The sequence below is a fragment of the Nelumbo nucifera genome, chromosome 1 (assembly GCF_055504915.1).
Source record: "Nelumbo nucifera cultivar China Antique chromosome 1, China Antique-T2T, whole genome shotgun sequence".
Taxonomy (NCBI): domain Eukaryota; kingdom Viridiplantae; phylum Streptophyta; class Magnoliopsida; order Proteales; family Nelumbonaceae; genus Nelumbo; species Nelumbo nucifera.
Genome location: NC_142649.1, coordinates 114,151,031 through 114,170,096, shown reverse-complemented (window position 1 = coordinate 114,170,096; position 19,066 = coordinate 114,151,031). Strand labels below are relative to the sequence as shown.

At 38.5% G+C, this 19,066-nt stretch overlaps 1 protein-coding gene and 1 long non-coding RNA gene across 2 annotated transcripts; one reads left to right on the top strand and one right to left on the bottom strand.

Annotated features, from left to right (window-relative positions):
- Window positions 1–1,160: 1,160 nt before the first annotated feature.
- LOC148803715 (uncharacterized) lies at window positions 1,161–2,879 on the top strand. The gene is made up of 5 exons (XR_016072757.1): window positions 1,161–1,522; window positions 1,788–1,872; window positions 1,968–2,066; window positions 2,155–2,539; window positions 2,631–2,879. It is a non-coding gene; the product is annotated as an uncharacterized LOC148803715 (long non-coding RNA).
- A 15,120-nt stretch (window positions 2,880–17,999) lies between these two features.
- LOC148803714 (uncharacterized) lies at window positions 18,000–18,572 on the bottom strand. The gene is made up of 2 exons (XM_088897286.1): window positions 18,303–18,572; window positions 18,000–18,254 (listed from the first exon to the last, which is right to left on the bottom strand). The coding sequence occupies exons 1-2, from the start codon at window positions 18,570–18,572 to the stop codon at window positions 18,000–18,002; spliced, it is 525 nt and encodes a 174-aa protein (XP_088753412.1).
- Between the last annotated feature and the right edge of the window lie 494 nt (window positions 18,573–19,066).

Genomic DNA, 19,066 nt, shown 5'->3' with positions numbered 1-19,066 from the left:
CATAGTAATTGTTATTCATTTTTTTCCTTTTGTTGAATGGTGTGCCAATTTGTTTGAATTTTAATCAGACAAAAGGGGAAACTTTATACAATTGGTTTTATCTCAAGCTGATATACTTGGCACTATGAATTCTTCATTATTTCCTTGTGTATATATACTTGTTTCAACTGACCTTGATTATTTTCTACAGCTATTTACAATGCAAGATGCAATTATACATTAGAAATAGTATCACCCATTTGGTAAAGTTTATTTAATCACTTAACTTGTCTAGCCATAAGGGTGTTGAAGATGTCATGGGACAAACACCATTTGCACATTTTCTTGACTTCCCAGATGTAATGTCTGAGAAGTCGCTTCTATCTGCACTTGTGAATTGTTGGGACATGCAGTCAACTTCATTTAGGTTAGGGAGAAAGCTTGTCATATTCACAACATCTGATGTAGCTTTGATTTTGGGTTTGCCTACGAGAGGCAATTTTGTAGATTTGTACATGACCCCACATACATTACATTTACAAACGAAAATCTTTGGAAAAAATGTGATATAATGGGGTGTTAGAAGAAAAAAATTAGGGAGTTGTTAGGAAACAAGAAGGCAAAAAGGAAATATGTCCCAAAGTTGCTTATTGTCTATATATTGGGTCAATTCCTTTTTACAAAGACCTGCTATAACATTGATTGCAAATGGTTTGAGTACGCTGATAAGTTTGAAGAATTAAGAGATTATGATTGGGCTGGTGCTGTTCATAGGGAGCTACTAAATAGTTTGAATGAACTCTCTATGTTAATGATGAAGGAGGCACCACCCAAAACTGGGTGGCTACGTGGTTGTGCTACTATATTCATTGTAAGTTTACATTTTGTATAAAAATTAATTCCATTTAATAAACCTTGTATGCTAATGTTGAGTGAGTTCTTATCTTGTCACCTGCAGATTTGGTTGTTTGAACATTCCACTGTATGGATTCCTTCCATGATAGATGCATTTCCAAGAATTGCAAAATGGTCTAGCACCACTTATCGTCGAAGAACATATAGTGATGCTATTGCCATGCTTGCGGATGATGAGGTAATATAATGGGATTTTATTATACTGTCAATCTTCTAACATAGATTATTGTTCTAAAACATTTTGTGCTTCATTTTTTTTAAGGTTCTTCAAATTTTAGTTCCTACCTCCAGTGAAGAAGTGGCTATGTTGGATGATGAAGAAGATGAGGAGGAAGGAGCCTCCTCAAATTAGGAATTGGTTTTGGAAATTAGAAGTCTTAAGTCAAAGGTTGCACAATTAACCGATGAGAACATTTTTCTTCGGTCCTTGTTACCATCACAAGTATGGGAAGAAAAACAAGGTGATAAAGAAGATCAACCTGACGAAGGTGGTAGGAAGATTCACTCTAGGCAAGAAAGAAAGAAAGCTCCTATTTTGTGTTCACCATTTGTTAACGAAGGAGCAAAAAGGATTGAGAAAATGCACATGATTGATGTAGATAGTACAACACCACCATTAAATAAGGAGGTATATTTCCATATCGTATTTATTAAATATGATGGATTGGCAAAACAAGTTTAACAACCTAGCAGCATTTTATATTTCAAGTCATCGATGGAAAGAGATTATGGAGATCCTGCAACTTCAAATGCCAATTATCTAAGAGTCAACAATCAACTATTAGACAGTTTCTATCAGCTCCAATTACTAGGTTGATTACACATGCATTAGACATAGGTAAATAGAACACCCCTGATTTATCGAGTTATTAATACAGTTTTCACATATGCAGTGAAATTATTTGGATTGATGGAACCAACAACTTGGCCGGGATACACTTGTACTCACTATTTGATGGTGGCCTGATATGGGATGATGTATGTAACTCTTGCAGTAGATTTTTTTCACCTATAATAATTATATATTTGATAATTTGTATATAACTATTGGGTTGCCTTTATTTTTTTTGTAGGCCATAAATGCATATGGATGCCTTTTAATTGAAAGGGAGCGACAAAAATTAGGCAATGCTGAATGTGAGAGGTTCTTATATATTAGCACATTTGCACAGGTAATGGGTTTTAACCATTTTTATTTCATTTATTATGTACTCAATTATTGAATAATCTATTTTTTCTCTTTTCAAATACATATATCAGGAAATGGTTAAAATGGGTGGTGATGCTACAATAGAGCCCTATATTGGCCATCTTCTAAGGCAGTGGTATAGCAAAGTATTTATTCCCTTGCAAAGTAATGGGCATTGGCATCTTTTGGTAATAAACGGGGATAGCAATTGCATTCAATGGTATAGTTCAATCCAGTCTGCTATATACAAGCAATTTGCTAGAACAAATGTATGCGTCTATGCACTGTAATATTTTCATGTGCAAGTGTTTTTGTATTAGTCCATAATCATCATTGACTTTGTAATCAATATTTGTCTTAGTCCAACTACTACAGGAGTAAATTCTTAGGAGTGGGGTTTACAAGCAAATGGGGATTTAAAGTATGCAAGGATGCTCTATCCCAACATGCCAATGGGTATGATTATCACGTTGTTTACCATCAGTCTTTATTATACTGATACATATCTTAAGTATTGCAAAGTAACTTCGCCATACATGTTGTGCAGGACCGAATGTGAGCTTTTTGTAATGAAGTACATGGATTGTTTATGTCGAAATGCCCCATGGGATTTTGCCTTCAATGATACAATAATTTTACGGTGGAAGATTGATGCACAAATATTGTAATCCCAGCTAGAGTAAACTATCACTAGCTCATTCAGGTCATCCACCCATTTATACAACTGTGTGTGTTACAACGGAATAGTGTATTAATTATATTAATCATCTGTGATGTATTACTTGTGGTGTATGAGTTACACCAATATGGTTTGGAACTTTTGCCATTTGTTTTTTATCGACACAAATCAATTCTTGGATAGAGATGGTACACAACTTGATTCGTGTAAGGTCTCAATGGCAATGGAGATGAAATTTCAAGGTATGCCAAAAAACTAAGCCAATGCTCATCTTGGTTACATCTTATCAATATTGCAATAAAGGCATTCGATGCTATTGAGGCATGAGTTAAAAAGATTGAGACCATTTTTTGTTCATAGTGTTTAACTAGTGAACTTTATATTAGATGAGTCTGAATAGATAGTGAACTTTATATTAAATGAGTCTGAATACTATATTAGACATCCAAACTAACTACATAAGAACCTTCATTCTTAAACTTATAAGCATTATAAGCTAGTAGATTGGCATATGAGTTTGACAGTCTAGATATATTATGTACATATTCAAAATATTTAATTAAGTTCAGAGTGAAATCATTAAAATTCTTCATAGACCAGCCCACCTCCATGTCTTCGATAGTTGCATTTGTAATAGTAGTAGAGTTGCAAAAAACCATAATATGTTTTGCTCTTAATCTCTTGGCTTTCATTAAACCATCAATTACAACCCTTCATTTAGATTGAGCTGCAACAAATTCTTCTTCTATTTGTATAGACAGGAGACATGTCTTCATACATTATCACAAAACCAATCCCTCCAACATTAGTTGTTAGCACATGAGACCCATCTATAAACATTAGGACCATAAGCATGACAACATAATTGAAATGAGGTTTACTTGGTCTAGATTATTTCCCATAGTGCTGGTAATGAATATTTCACATTTGCTATAAGCTGAGTTGGGCTGGGCAAAGGCTTTTTTGTGCAATTCTGCATTTTTTTGGCATCTCATATCAGTCTTATTATAATTAGAAAATTTTTCAATAACAGTTGTACTTCCTACCTTTGGTAAGTGAGATAATTTAACAAAAAGAACTTATTGGTTGATGTTGATGGGGACCCGAACAGGATCTTTCACCTGCATATCCTACATTCATGTCTTTATTCACACTAGCCCAAGTTGTTGATCTGCTAAGTTTGCTTCAATACCAAATAACTAACATTTCATCTTATGGACTAATTTCAAATACAACCCATCTACAAACAACCAAGTATTAGGTTATGAAAGTTAATTTGATATGCTAATGGATATCATTCAATGCAATTCATATACATGCTTGTTGTACTTTATTTTGTATATTAGTTGTAAAGAAAGATTGAGAACTAATTTTAGCTGCTCATATATTGATGCTAATCAATTTTTATTGGTCACAGGTGGTGGTGCTCTTTGAAATGTATCAAGTGATTTGGAAATTGAGCTTTAATTTACCTACAAAACTTTGTTCTTCCCGATGGGGGTGGATGTAAAAGTAATATCATATTTTCAGATGTAGCATTTATTTTGATCTCTTAATGGCGAATAAAGATCATGTTCGGTGTTTTTTGGACAGGCATATCATATCTACTAGGGATGATTTGTTGAATTTATTTTGCTAAATTCATATGTATAGTAATTACTGTAAATACCAAGAAAATTGTCATAAGGACTATTATGGTGTTGGTTAAATATTTTTGGACGATGGAGTTATTACTCACTTGCAATGTTTTCGACAATGGCGTGATTGTTAATTCCACATTAAACTACGATTCAATATTAGCTTGATGGGCTAAAATGCCCAACTTGATATATATTTATGTAGATGGATGTGAAGTGTTGAATGAAAAAGTAAGACATGAGACTATGCTCACCACCTCCTAAATGAATATTTATCAAATAAGGAGGTTATGTATGTGGATGTGACGACTTGATGGGCTAAAATGCCCAACTTCATTCACGTAATGGTCATACATGCCTTAACAACCACCTTAGTAAAGATTTACCAAGATGGAATTGGAGGTGTTGGTTAAGTTTATCTGAGAAAACATATCCGCAATTAGAATATCTGTTTCGTATGAATTAACTAATAACAAATGGTGAAATGGTGTCTATTATTATGTGTTTACCCTTTCCTTAATGGCCATTTTCCAATGACCCCATATTATTGAAATTTACCAGGTTGGCTCATATGACTACAAGTTGCCAAATAGCCATCTAGCAACAGATGCTGATCATTGCATCAACTACCCCCATCTCCTAGTGGCCACGAAGAAGAGTAACTAAATAATTTTGTTAGTAGTGCCCCATCCTGGTTATCCTAATCCCATTCAATGAAATGAAAGCTTTGCTAGATATTGGGGAGGAAGTGATTGAATTCACCATAGTGGAAACAAAGGAAGACACTATGGTGAATGAAAACTGGCTCTTAGGGTGCAACCATTTGATTATATTCCACTTTACTGACCTCTACTGCAATAAGCAAGAAAGGTAAGCAAAAAACAAGTTTATATAGTTGAATTACAACTTTGATTTCAAAAAAATTAGCATTTGACATAAAAATTGTGGTCTAATTTTGGTGTTCTACAACGTGAATGCTTTTTTTTTCACTTGTTTTTGAAATTGACACATTGGCAAAAAACCAAACACTAATTCTTGAACCTTGTCTTTATTTGGAAAAGCAAGAACAAGTTGGTTTTGTTCCAAAAACAATTCATGTTTTTGAAATCATCAAAATACTGGTTTTAAGACAAAAACAACTCTTGGAATACAGATATTGTATAATTTATAAGATATACTTTTTAAATCTCTTGATTTGTTAAAGCAAAAAAGATCATTCTATTAGCTTATGAACGTGATGTACATGAAGACTCATATTTAGTATATAGGGCTCTTTCAACCCTTTGACAAGTTGCATAAGCTAGAGCATGGGATAATTGGTTCTTTTATCTATTGACACATAATATTTGCATAAAAAAAATACTTAACTAGTATATACTCTACAATATGTTTATATTGCCAGAAGAGTCCTGTCTGATGATGATGCATTGATTTGACTACTACTGAGGCATCGGAATTGGGCAAAATAATGTTGAGTCTTTGATTTTTAGACTATATCATATTTAGATTCCTAATGAGGAAAAGCACAAAACTGCATAAATGACATTAGGCTCCTGGATTTATTTCCTCCAGGTTGATGGTTCTAAAAGTATCTTGACTTTTAAGAGATCAACCTTCATTTACTAGCATCCAAGAAGATGCAAGCTTTGAGTGACAGGTGATTCTATGTTTAATTTATACTATAGATTATGCTATTTACAAATTCTTGGTAACAACTTTATGCTATCCAAATACCCGTGTTATCAAATTGATGATGTGATTGAATATGCTATTACTCAGTTAAAATTAACTTTTAAGGGATCAACCCAAAAGTTGGTGCAAGTTTCTCACCTGGTGGCACAATAGGCATGTTTCTAAAGAAAGATCAAAATCAGAGGTACAAAAGGGTTTTAAAAGCAGTTTGACTCTCCCAAATGAATCAACTTCCGGATTGACATCTCACACTTTTCAATCTAGCATTATCTTTAGATGTTATCAAATGGCCATAAGAAAACTATTACTTAGATCTGGTTTGCTCTTTATCAATGTTTTGCCACATCACCAAATCTTGAAGCAGGTCAAGCCACAACCACTTGTGCAAGATAAAGCTGGTATTTTCACTATTAATTTCAAATTCTATTTTTGGCACAACTTGCAAAATATTACACCACTACTTGCAAAAAATACAATTACTACACAAAAAATTCAAAATGTAAGACATTTACAGTACCAAAAGACAAGACAAAAACTTGTACATGTGCTTATAATACTTAGGAATGCAACCAATTAATCGATTGCAGGTCGGCAGGTGCGTCGGTAGTGACTACTTTCTCCACACCAACTACAATGGATTTCCCTCCTTTCAATTGGTTGTGATTCAATTCTTTTAGTCTTAGGTCGACCAGGTTGACGTTTTTGCTTTGGTGGCAACAAGTTCACAACATTATGATTAACATCACTGCTCATAAAAGAAACTGACTCATTACTGAAATCAGACATATCTGAATTAGGCATCGCATGTATGTGCTCAGAGTAAATTGCCTGTTGAGTTTCTTTCAAATATCACTTTTCAACAAAATCATAAATGTTTAGGCCCAATAGACCAATGGCACGACATGCATGCACACATGGTAATCCAACCATTTGCTATGCCTTACACGAACAACTTCTAGAAGTTAGGTGCACAATTTCTTGTTTTCTCATATAGCGAATTTCAAATTCATCTTCCCCACATTGCATGTACCCTAAATTTATGGACTCTGATATTTTAAACTTAAGAAAATCCTCTATATTAGGGCCCACTGGCTGTTTATATCCCTTAGCTTCACATTGCCTCTTAAATGTCAACTCTATCATTTTCAATCGAATTATGTTGAGTAAGGACATGATGGGTTGTTCTCGTGCCTCTAACACCCATGCATTAAATGACTCTACAAGATTAGATGTAAACTTATCATACCGTCTACACTTGAATAGAGAATTTGCCCAATGTGGCGGATCACTATCCATTATCCAACCATAAATATCCAAATTCTGATTATGTATTTTACTGAGATAGAGATCAAACTTCATGGTATCCCTTGTATAAATTAATTGATTTACATAATCCTCGATTACCTCTTTTTTAAACTTTAATAAGCGTAGACGGCGCATGCATCCCTTAAGGTTCTCCATCAAATGTCTTGAACAAAAAGAATGATATTTAGAGTCAAACACAGTTTCTACTGCATGTCGAATGCTAGTATTATGGTCAGAAACAATTATTACCTTCCAATCATCATTCAATGCAATTTTCAAATTCTCTAAAGACCAAGTCCAATCTGGAATTGACTCAGATGAAACAACTGCGAACGCAATTGGAAACATTTGATTATTCGCATCAATGGATAGCATTGGATGACAACCAACTCAATAGCCATGTAAGGATGAGTGAAAAGCAGCAAATAATTGATTAAACCTACCAACCAACTCAATAGCCATGTAAGGATGAGTGGAAAGCAACAAATAATTGATTAAACCTACCTGAATCATCAACGGTAAAAGTAGCAACTATTCTTGAATTAGTGTCAATCAACTTTTTGCACAACCAAGGAATAAACTTATACGAATCATTTGTAGACCCATTAAGCAATTATTTAGCTCTCTTTTTCCCCCGCCATGCTTGTTTATAAGTCAGTGAAATGGCATGACCAGTTGAATGTGTATGTATGGGATTATACTTATACACCCTGTATGTTGGTCCGCCACTAACTGCACTTGCTCGAATTTCCCATCCACAAGTGTTGACAGCACATCTACATTGTATGTATTCTCTATCATTCTTTAGAAACTTATATGCAAATATTCTAGCAATGGAAAATTTATTTAGTGCATTTCGAAAATCATCTCCACTGTCAAATGTTTGCCCCACTCCAATTATCTCATGCTCCCAAATTGCTAACAAATTGGCATGATTGCTGATGTTAAACTCACTTGTTGATTGTCTAGAAGATGTTGCCAAATCATGTACAATATGTGCATGAGGACTTGGCTGAGTTTCAACATTAATTTGCTCTATGCCCTTCCAAAACAATGCACATTTGCACTCTCATTATTAAACTCCAATAGATTTGAAAGGTCACGTGGCCCATTTAATGGTAAGAAGCATGTTTTGTTGAGATGTGTTGTATAATGTAAGGTCACGCTATTAGCATGAACCTTCAAACCACCATACACTTCATCAACAAAATCATTAAAATCTGTTTGACTGTCAACACGAACCCCAATTATAGTATCCTCAAAAGTGCAATAACATAATAAGACATTGCGTGAAGTTGTTGCCATTTCTACACAATAAACAATATGACAACCTTGTCATAAATCAGAATAAAGACATGAACATATAAATTTAAATAAAGAGGCGATCTCGTAAATATTATGAATCGTGTATCTAATTTTATCACTGTGAATTATTCAACCCATATTAATCTTTTATCCCATCCTTTTCCTCTATACATATTTCATAGTACACTATAAAATGTGTTAATTATGATGCCGAATAATATATTAGACAACGTAAAGATGGTTGTAGGGATGTGAATCATTAATCATCACAATATATATGCTTAAACTATAATTCAATAAAAAAAGAGGTCACATACTCTGCATTTCAACATTTGCTTTCTCTTTAAATATAATTTCTAAGGTAGATAATTTATAATTGGAAAGGAAAAGCATTATCATCATTCCTTTCATTTCTTTAATATATAATTTATACATACTCTGTATTTCAGCATTTGCACTTTTTTAATATATAATTTATACATACTCTGTATCATGTGACAATAAAAGAATGTTTTGGAAATAAACAATATCTTTTGACTTTTGGAAACAAACAATAAAGACATCCAAAAGCCTTTGGAAATAAAGAATATATTTTGACAATAAAATAATACCTTGGTTTGTATTATCGAATTGTGATGGAGGTTTTTTGGAGAAAAGATTATCAGATTTTGCCATTCGGTTCTAGGGGTATTAGTATGGGACTAGTGGGATGATTGTGGGGCTCTTGGGCTTATTTCCTCTTTGGGTGATGCTTTATCACTTCCTAAGGTATTTTTTTTTCAAATGAATTTTATCTTATTTTGCAAAAAAATGATATCTTAATGGCGCATTGGCAGAGAGGGGGCCAAATGTGCCAACCTAGTAAGCATCATCTAACTTGGTAAAACTTTACCAGGATAGAATTAAAATGACAATTTGAAATATAATGGCATGCAAAAGCCATAGAAAAGAAGTAAGATCTTGTGATAATAAAGGAATATTTTGGTTTGTTTCTTGGGCTGTGATAAAGGTTGTTTAGAGAAAATATGATAAGATTTTGCCATTCGGTTCTACGGGTATTGGTATGGGATCTGTGAGATTAAGGTTGGGCTTTTGGAATTCTTTATGGATTATCACCATCCTAATGTATTTTTTCCTAATGAATTTTATCTTATTTAAAAAAAAAACAAATCTTATTGGCCCATTGGCAAATAAGGTGCCAAATGTGCCAACCTAGTAATCATTACCTAACTTGGTAAAAATTTACCAAGATGGAGTTAAAATGACTATTTTTAATATAAAGACATCCAAAAGCCTTTGGAAACAAACAATATCTTTTGACAATAAAATAATACGTTGGTTTGTATTATCGGACTGTGTTGGAGGTTCTTTGGAGAAAAGATTATCATATTTTGCCATTCAGTTCTAGGGGTATTAGTATGAGACCAATGGGATGATTGTGGGCTCTTGGACTTATTTCCTCTTTGGGTGATGCTTTATCACTTTCTAAGGTATTTCTTTTTTCAAATGAATTTTATCTTATTTTTCAAAAAAATGATATTTTAATGGCCCATTGGCAGAGACAGGACCAAATGTGCCAACCTGGTAAGCATCATCTAACTTGGTAAAACTTTACCAAGATAGAATTAAAATGACAATTTGAAATATAATGGCATGCAAAAGCCATAGAAAAGAAGCAAGATCTTGTGATAATAAAGGAAAATTTTGGTTTGTTTCTTGGGCCGTGATAGAGGTTGTTTAGAGAAAATATGATAAGATTTTGCCATTTGGTTCTACGGGTATTAGTATGGGATCTGTGAGATTAAGGATGAGCTTTTGGAATTCTTTATGGATTATCACCATCCTAATGAATTTTATCTTATTCTTCAACAAAAAAAAAAAGTCTTATTGGCCCCTTGACAAATAAGGTGCCAAATGTGCTAACCTAGTAACCATCACCTAGTTTGGTAAAAATTTACCAAGATGGAGTTAAAATGACTATTTTTAATATAAAGACATCCGAAAGCCTTTAGAAACAAACAATATCTTTTGACAATAAAATAATACGTTGGCTTGTATTATCGGACTATGATGGAGGTTCTTTAGAGAAAAGATTATCAGATTTTGCCATTCGGTTTTAGGGGTATTAGTATGGGACCAATGGGATCAAAGTTGGTGATGCTTTATCACCTTGCTAATGTGTTCTTTATCCTAATGAGTTTTATCTTATTCTTCAAAAAAATCTACATGGCCCATTGGCAAATGTAGGGCAAAATGTGCCAACTTGGTAAGTATCATCTAACTTGGTAAAAAATTACCAAGAAGCAATTAAAATGACATTTTTTAATATAAGGAGCTACAAAAGCCATTGCAAACAAGGAATAATTATCGGTACTAAAAACTCACGGCTTAATTATTTTTTTTTCAAAATTTGATTTTTGGAGATGTTTTTAAGTGGTTTTTTATGTACCGAAACACCTGTAAATAGGCGTATCGTATCGTATCGATACTTTGAACCTTGATGTATAAAAATCTATACGGAATATAAGTCCCCTCATCCAAGCTCAAAATAATTGAGGATAAATCCACAACATACCAAGTCTCTCCCCGTTGATTTTCTGATCTCAGCCCAGTCAAATGATGAGGATTTTACCTCATTAAAATTCCAGAAAATTTCTAGAATTACTGATTCGAATCCTCAAAATATTTCTCATTAAATTGTATATCTCAGATCTGTCACCATGGATTCTTTTTTATTGTTTTCAGTTCCAACACTGTTCATGACAGAAATCCCCAAGATATGGGGGATGACTGAATGAAACCTGGTTTTCACCCCAGGTTTGGTATGAAGATTCAGATTTCAGAGAAAGAAGTTCCTCCCCCTAGAAAAGATGTGTGGATGTTGAGAATTAAGGTTATGTTTGGTTTGAAAGAAAAGGTATGAAAAGGAAGGGGAAGACAGGGAAACCAATACAAGAATTGTAAAAGTTTTTCTCTTCCTTTCCCTACATTTTCTTTCAAATCAAACATAGCCTAAAGGAAATTGAGAGAAGATTTACCTGGGATCAAACTCAGCCTTTTACTTGATGATGAAGGTTTCTGATTGCTTTTTCCCAAGGGGCTGAGAGCTCATAACCTTGAGAGAGATGACACTAGAAGACAAAGAAAAAAGAGAAACCAAATAAAATCACTCTAGGGCTTTGGGAATCACTAAAATTCATTATGTACTCACATTTTGTAATTTTACATGTATATAATATATAGACTGTCTATAGTTGCCCAAACTCATTACACAACAAGACTAGGAAAACTCAAAATTACAATTTTGCTGCTCATGGGACCAACTTAATTAGCCAATGACTCTGAAAATTTAGACTTTATTAATTAAACAAAGACTAGACAAATCAAATTAATAGGCTAGACACCACGTAGAATGATCAAATTGAGGAAAATACCTCTGCAGGTTAAAAAAAAAATACAGAAATAAATAGAAATTTAGAGAATTCCATTTTTTGACTTGTCAGCTCCTTGTAGCCTGCTCAGGTCCCTAAAGTAGGAAACGCTCCCCCCAAGGTAGTAGTTAAGCCCATAACACAAGCTCAAGTAAAGGCATAAATCAACCTGAATTTCCAGGGATATCGTGGAAAATAGAAACTTGTGATAGAGAGGAAACCTGCGAATTTGCTAGATTGGTTGTCAATCCATTCAAAATTGTATTATTAATAGAAGTAGATTTGTAAATAAAAATTAGGGTGTTCTAGCAAGAGAATTGATCCTTTATATATATATATAATACAATAATGGGGTATATGTTAGTTTGGTTGTTTTTTATTATTAACAAGGGTACATTTAGAAATAAAAATCAGAGAGTTCAATGAAGAGCCATTGATCATTCTCTTTATTAAAAATGGGGAGATACATCTATTTAGCTTATCAATTAAGTTTATCCTTAATTAGGAATGCATAATGTTTAACATCACATTAGCTATTTGTATTAATGCAATTGGGAAAAAATAAAGAGATTAAGAATTTACATGCTTGAATATGTTTATATGTCATACTTGAATTTATTTTTAATTTTTCATTTTAAATATGTTTTACATGTTATGTTTATGTATTTTAATTTGATATAATAGGTTTTTTAAAACATTTATTTTAAAATTTAAGTTTATATTTTATTTAACATTAAGTCTAATATTTGCATTTTTTTTTTTAAATTTTGACATTTTTTATTTTTTTTGTATTTTTGCACCTTGCTTCAAAAAGGCACGTGCCTCACTCGTTGGGCGCAAAATGGCCCTTGCACTTTTTTTTTGCGCCTTGTGCTTTTAAAACACTGCAATTAACATGTATAATGTCTTGAACCCTTGAAGAGTTCAAAACATGAACTGATAAGCATGGAAGAACTTAATTTTATCTAATCAACTCATTGATTATTATTATTAATATCTTCTTCTTCTTCTTTTAACTCTTTCATCCCTTCTTTTCTTTTATTCATTGGATAAAAATAGAGGCTAAGCCATTCTATTTTCTGAAACTTATTTTCTGTCTTCCATTTTTTTTCTTGAATAAGGTGATTTTCTATGTTTTAAATGCAGTTTATACATTTTTTATGATAAACGATGGTTGCTGCTTGTTATGGGACCTAGAAAATTGTCCAAGGATAAGGTACCCCTTGTCGCTTAGCTTCCTATTGATGCCTTGAAAAGTACAACTCTAGGGTCCACTCCCTCACTTTTATAGTCAAGAAATACAAAGATAGCTTAAACATGTAGAGCATTGAGTTCACATTGGTCACAACACTTTCTTTTGAATTTGTTGAAGCAAGTTTTTTCCTTGTGGGTTCTGATGCTGCTCAATCCGAGGTGGTGCATGAACTAAGGAGAGCAACCAGATAGTCCTTGCTGGTAGGGCAAGGCTGGGCTATAAGGATGAGGCCACGCTTCAAGACCTGTGATCAAGAAAGGAGAAGTCAGAAGCCCGAGGAGTTATCCCCAGGTAAATACTCCAACGCTCAAGTCAGTAATAGGTGGTGGATGGTCGGGCCAAGCTATAAAGATGTTGGTCCGAGCTTAGTACTAGTACAGGTCTCAAAAGTTGGATCCCTACCTTAAGCATGAAGTACCTTTTTTATAGCCGAAAATCCGTGTCCTGGTCGGATTGGGTTTTTGGGGTTGTCGGGATGAGGTTAGACGCCGAGGTATTAGTGATAGAGTCCCACTCCCAGCGGAGTTATCTTCCTTGTTCCTCTTTATCCGTAGTTGTGCTCGTCCATGTGACGTGTAGTTGACGTGGCTGAAAGGATAAGATGGAGGGCCACAATAATAGCATAGCTCGGCCGAGCTATGCCGACGTGGACGAGCTAGGATGACGTGGTCGGGCGATGGCTGGGCGGCCACGTGTCTCTTAGGGCCAGCTTAGCCATGACCCGAACACCACTCCCCCAGTTCTGAAGTTGAGGAATGAAGTAGTTCAATTCGTTGTTCGGCTGAGGAACTTCCAAGTTGATGTCTAGATGAGCGTCTGGCACCTTTGGTGTTCCTCGACGCCTGTCGGAATCTTGAGAACCGAGCAATATGGAAAGTGGATGAGGAATCTTCCCATCGTCGGCTGCAGAACTCTAAGAGCTTCAACTTTGGAATCTAAACACCACTCCCCCAGTTCTGGAGCCGAGGAAGGGGAGTGCTTGGTTCGAAGTGTTGCACGGTTGCGTAGCTCGGCAGAGCGCCGAGGTGTTGAACTAAGCTTCAAGGTCCATCCTCCTGGTGGAGCCAAGGAACGGCTCTGATTCCAAGTGAAAGTCGAGCTTTTGTGTCGTGGCCAAGGTGTGCCGAGCCTTGGAGTTGGGTCCAAATCTCGAAGTTGAGGCCATTGTGATGCTCGGTCGTGATGTGCCAAGCTTCCGAAGTCGTGGCTTAGCTTGGCCGTATGTCAAGGAAAGGCTTTTTGCTGCCGGTGGGAGGCTGAGCTTCGGAGTTGAGGTCGTTGTGATGCTTGGCCATAGTGCACCAAGCTACAAAGTCGGAGACCTTAGGGGTTCGAGCTGCGGAATTGAGGCCATTGCGATGCTCAGCTATGACTTGCCGAGCTTTGAAGTTGAGGGCCTCTAGGTGCCAAGCTATTGTGATGCTTGAGGGCCTCCAGGTGCTGAGCTATTGTGATGCTCAATTGTGGTCTGCCGAGCTTCGAAGTTGGGGGTCTCGCAGGTGCCGAGCTATTGTTATGCTCGGTTATGGTCTATTGAGTTACGAAGTCGGGGACTATGCTCTTCGGATGAGGAACTTGTACTTGAAATTTCGGGATCCGAACACCACTCCCCCAGTTCCAAAGTCGAAGAGTGGGGTGCTCGGTTGGGGCAAAGTGAGGCCTCCTTTGTTGTTGGGTGTCCTGAGAAAGCCAGAGGAACTAGTTGACGTAGTGGGCCTGGGCGAACCTCGAGCACATGTGTCGGTGGTTGGATCGGAGCAATTAATGCCCTGGTCATTGCTTGTCAAGGTCACCACTTCGATTCTCGAGGCTTTGCGCATGCGGTAACAGTCGCGTCGATTGGTCTTCCCGATCTTTGTCTGGGTGGTGCTTGATCCTCATTGTAGATCTGGCGTCGATTCGCATTCCTGTGGGCTATAAGAAAGGGCGGAAGCTCGACGGGGTATTGTCAGTGTTGCTCAACACTTTTTTTTTTATTCCTCAACTGCAAGCTTGGTAAGATGTCTTCCTCATCTTCCCATTCTTCTTCCGCTTCTAGCTCTTTTGGTTCTAGTAGGTCTGATTATGAGTCCGAGGTTAGGGCTTTCAAGGATGCCAAGGTTGGTCCCTCGAGGGTAGAAGCCGGGCTTCCGTTGCAGGCTGGTCGTCGATTTGGGACCACACCCTACGTGTTGAACCTCGAGGACATGGCTCGGATCCGAGCTATGTACGACATCCCCGAGGACTTCCGAATAAGGTGCCCGTAGCACGGTGAGATGGCAATCGATGCTTGGCTCGATGAACTTTGTGCGTACGAGAACAGTCTAGAAGCCAGGCTGAGGTTTCCTCAGAACGAAGGGGTTGCTGAGGTACTTGCATGGTACCGAGTACTGCCAGTGTAGCTGATGCCAAACTCCTTTAGGTTTTTGGTCGGTCTTCTGTCCTACTGTGTTGTCCATGATATCGAGTTGACCCTGAGTATGGTGAGCTTCCATCTTCAGCTCAAACCTCACCAGTAGGGCTATTACTACTTCTCGACTAGGAAGAACGTCAAAGTGCTGGTCGGGGCCCCTTCCTCTGTGAATCACTGGAAGGAGACTTTATTCTTTGTCCACTGTCCTGGGGGCCTCCCCTTCCCAGCCGTGCAACAAGCGCCGAGAACGAGAGTGTCCCAACCTCAATGGTCTGCACTTACTTGGGAGGAAAGGTCGACTCTGAGCATGATCCACGAGATAGACGTAGCGTTGTATACATGCTCGGTGAGCTGATGCGTAGGGTGGCTGGTCTGTCCTTTTCGTTGCTTTACCTGCTTGTACTTTCTTTGCTTTTTTGATCTTGTACTTACTGTCGTGTTTCCGCAGTGCAGGTGTAGAAATGGCAAGTGAAGAGGAGATCGTACGCCGGATGAAGGAGAATCGCCAGAGGCAGAACTGGGCTGGTGCGGTATCGCAGGTCCATCCCGAGGTAGTTCCTCCTCCGAGGTCTTCTGAGAGGGCGCCTCGTCGGTAGAAGAGAGCTCGGCGGCGGGGGAACGATGACGAGGACGTCATGGTCATGGAACCCATGGAAGCTTGCTAGACGGCTTTCCCTCCACAGGTCGAGGTGGGGAGCAGTAGCTCGGACATCCATATACCGTGCTGGACAATTCACAGTCGGGATGGGCTAGAGACCGCCGAAGTTCCCAAGCAACTGCTCAGCGGGATGATAACGGCCTACATCACCGAAGTGGCCGAGAGTACCGAGAGCAGCACATTAGAGTGCTCAGTTATTCGGGTTGCAGCTCAGGTAAGCTCGTACTTGTCTTCATTGTTTTAGGCACGCATCTTCATACTAATGATGCTCCTTGTGTTCGCAGAATGCATGCTTGACTATTTCCGTGGTTGATCATCTTCGTCAGTTGTGGAGATTGTATGAGAAGGAGCATGTCGAGTACCTTCAAGTGAAGGCCCAATTAGTCGAGCTTCAAGCGGCAGGGGAGCGGTCCGCCATGCTAGAGAAAGAGGTGAACGAGCTAAAGGCTCAGCTGGCCGAGCAAGTAGACTTGGTCAATGTTCTGAAGCACGAGATTGCCGAAATGAAGGCAGAGAGGGAACGACTGAAGCAAGAGGCTGCCGAGGAGGCAGTGGCGCGGTATACGAACTTGGTGGAGCTTCGTTAGGACAAGGATCATTATGCTTCGGCTTCCTATGAATCAGGTTTCAACGTCTTCCGGCGGAGAGTACCGTGCCACTGTCCCGAGCTAGTCGTTGTTGCATAGACCTGGGAGGCCTATGACGATGAAACGACCCCAGCCTCAGATGAGCTTGTTGATGAGGAAGGCGGAGGCGGCGACGATGATGAAGGTGGAGATGATGAGGCCACCAACTTCCCTTCCGCGGATTGAACTATTGTGGGTTCCTCTCTTTTTTCTTTTTGTTGCTCCTATAATGGCTCGGTATGCCGAGATTTCACCTAATTTACTAGCTAATTAACTTAATGAAATTTTTCTGTTTCTAAATTTGTGTGCAACTATTTTTTTTTTGCTTCCTCGGCCTTACTTCGTTGAGGTTTGTGTTGATCGAGATCTTCAGCCTCCAACTGGTGAAGCGGGAGTGCATTCCGAGCTCTCATCTTTAGGATGCTCAGTTTTTGGTGTCTCGGGAGCCTTTGGGGCCCTTTGAGGGCTAGTCGTTGCTCAGCTAGCTCTGGCCAACTTAGTCGGTAAGCGAACAAAGTTTAATTGACCGTCCTCAGGCCTTGATGGGTGGGGGATTTTTTCTCTGCTTTAGGCTCAGGCCGTTCGAAGGTCAGTCGAGTTAAGTAGGTCAGCAATACGCTGTCGAGCTATGCGTTGTGGGCTCAGGCCGTTCGGAGGTCAGCTGAGTCAATCAGTTATATCAAGCTACACATGTGTGGTTGCGTAGTGTGGTCATGTGGCTCAGTCGTGTAGCGCGGTGCGCATGCAGTGGTGTGGGTGTGCTGTGTGGTGTGCGTGCATGTGGTGTGTCGGGCGCTCAACACTTTGCTTGGACAAGGTGCTCTTTATTATTATCGAATCATGACTTTGCGTGGACACTATGACTTTGTGGAGGACAAGATCACCTGTCTTGAATTTGCGTCTTCTAACTTTGGTGTCGTAGTATTTTGCCATCCTCTACTGCTGTGCTACCATCTTGACATGTGCTCGGTCCTGGGCTTCCTCAACCAGGTCTAACTCTGCGTAGAGGTCCTCGTCGTTTTGGTCTTCATCGAAGAGCTTGGTCCGAAGGGTTGGAGAGCCAATCTCTACTGGTACCATAGCCTCAGCTCCGTAGGTTAGGCTGAAGGGTTTATCACCGGTGGCTGTCCGCGGGGTAGTCCTGTATGCCCAGAGTATGCTTGGCAGTTTCTCGGCCCACTTCCCCTTGGCCTGGTCTAATCATGTCTTCAGGCCATGCAATAAGGTTCAGTTGGTTACCTTGGTCTGTCCACTGCTCTGGGTCGGTGTACAACGGTCAGAGCAGGGGGCCTCGAACTTTCGGTTGGTGAACTGTGTCCCATTGCCTGTGATGAGGACGTGTGGAATACTGAACCGACAGACAATATTTTGCCAGAAAAAGTTCTGAGCATTGTGCGCAGTAATGCGTGCCAGAGCTTCGGCTTTCACCCATTTGGTGAAGTAGTCTACCGCCACCAGGAGGAGCTTTTCTTGAGCAACCGTAGTGGGGAAGGGGCCGAGGATGTCCATCCCCCACTGTGCGAACGGCCATGGGATGGTGATCGGCCGAGCTGATCCTTGAACACCTCATTCACCCGGTGTTGGTAAGTAGCACTAGCATTTTTTAGGCCGAAGGGCATTTACCTTGTAGCAATATAAGCCGCGGTCAGTGATGAAAGTTGTTTTCTTCTAGTCATCGGGATGCATTTGGATCTGATTGTACCCTGAAAAGGCATCCATAAAGCTCAAGAATTCATCGCCTGCCGTTGCGTCAACAAGTTGGTCGATCCTTGGTAGAGGAAAGCTGTCTTTGGGGCAGGCTTTGTTTAGGTCAGTGAAGTTGATACATATCCTCCACTTCCCATTGGCTTTCTACACCATTACCACGTTGGCTAGCCAGTTGGGGTATTTGACTTCCCGAATGAAGCCGACGTCGAGTAACTTTTGCACTTCGTCTGTGATCACTTGCTACCGTTCTATCGCGAAGCTCCTCTTCTTCTGCTTGATAGGTTGGTAGCGGGGGT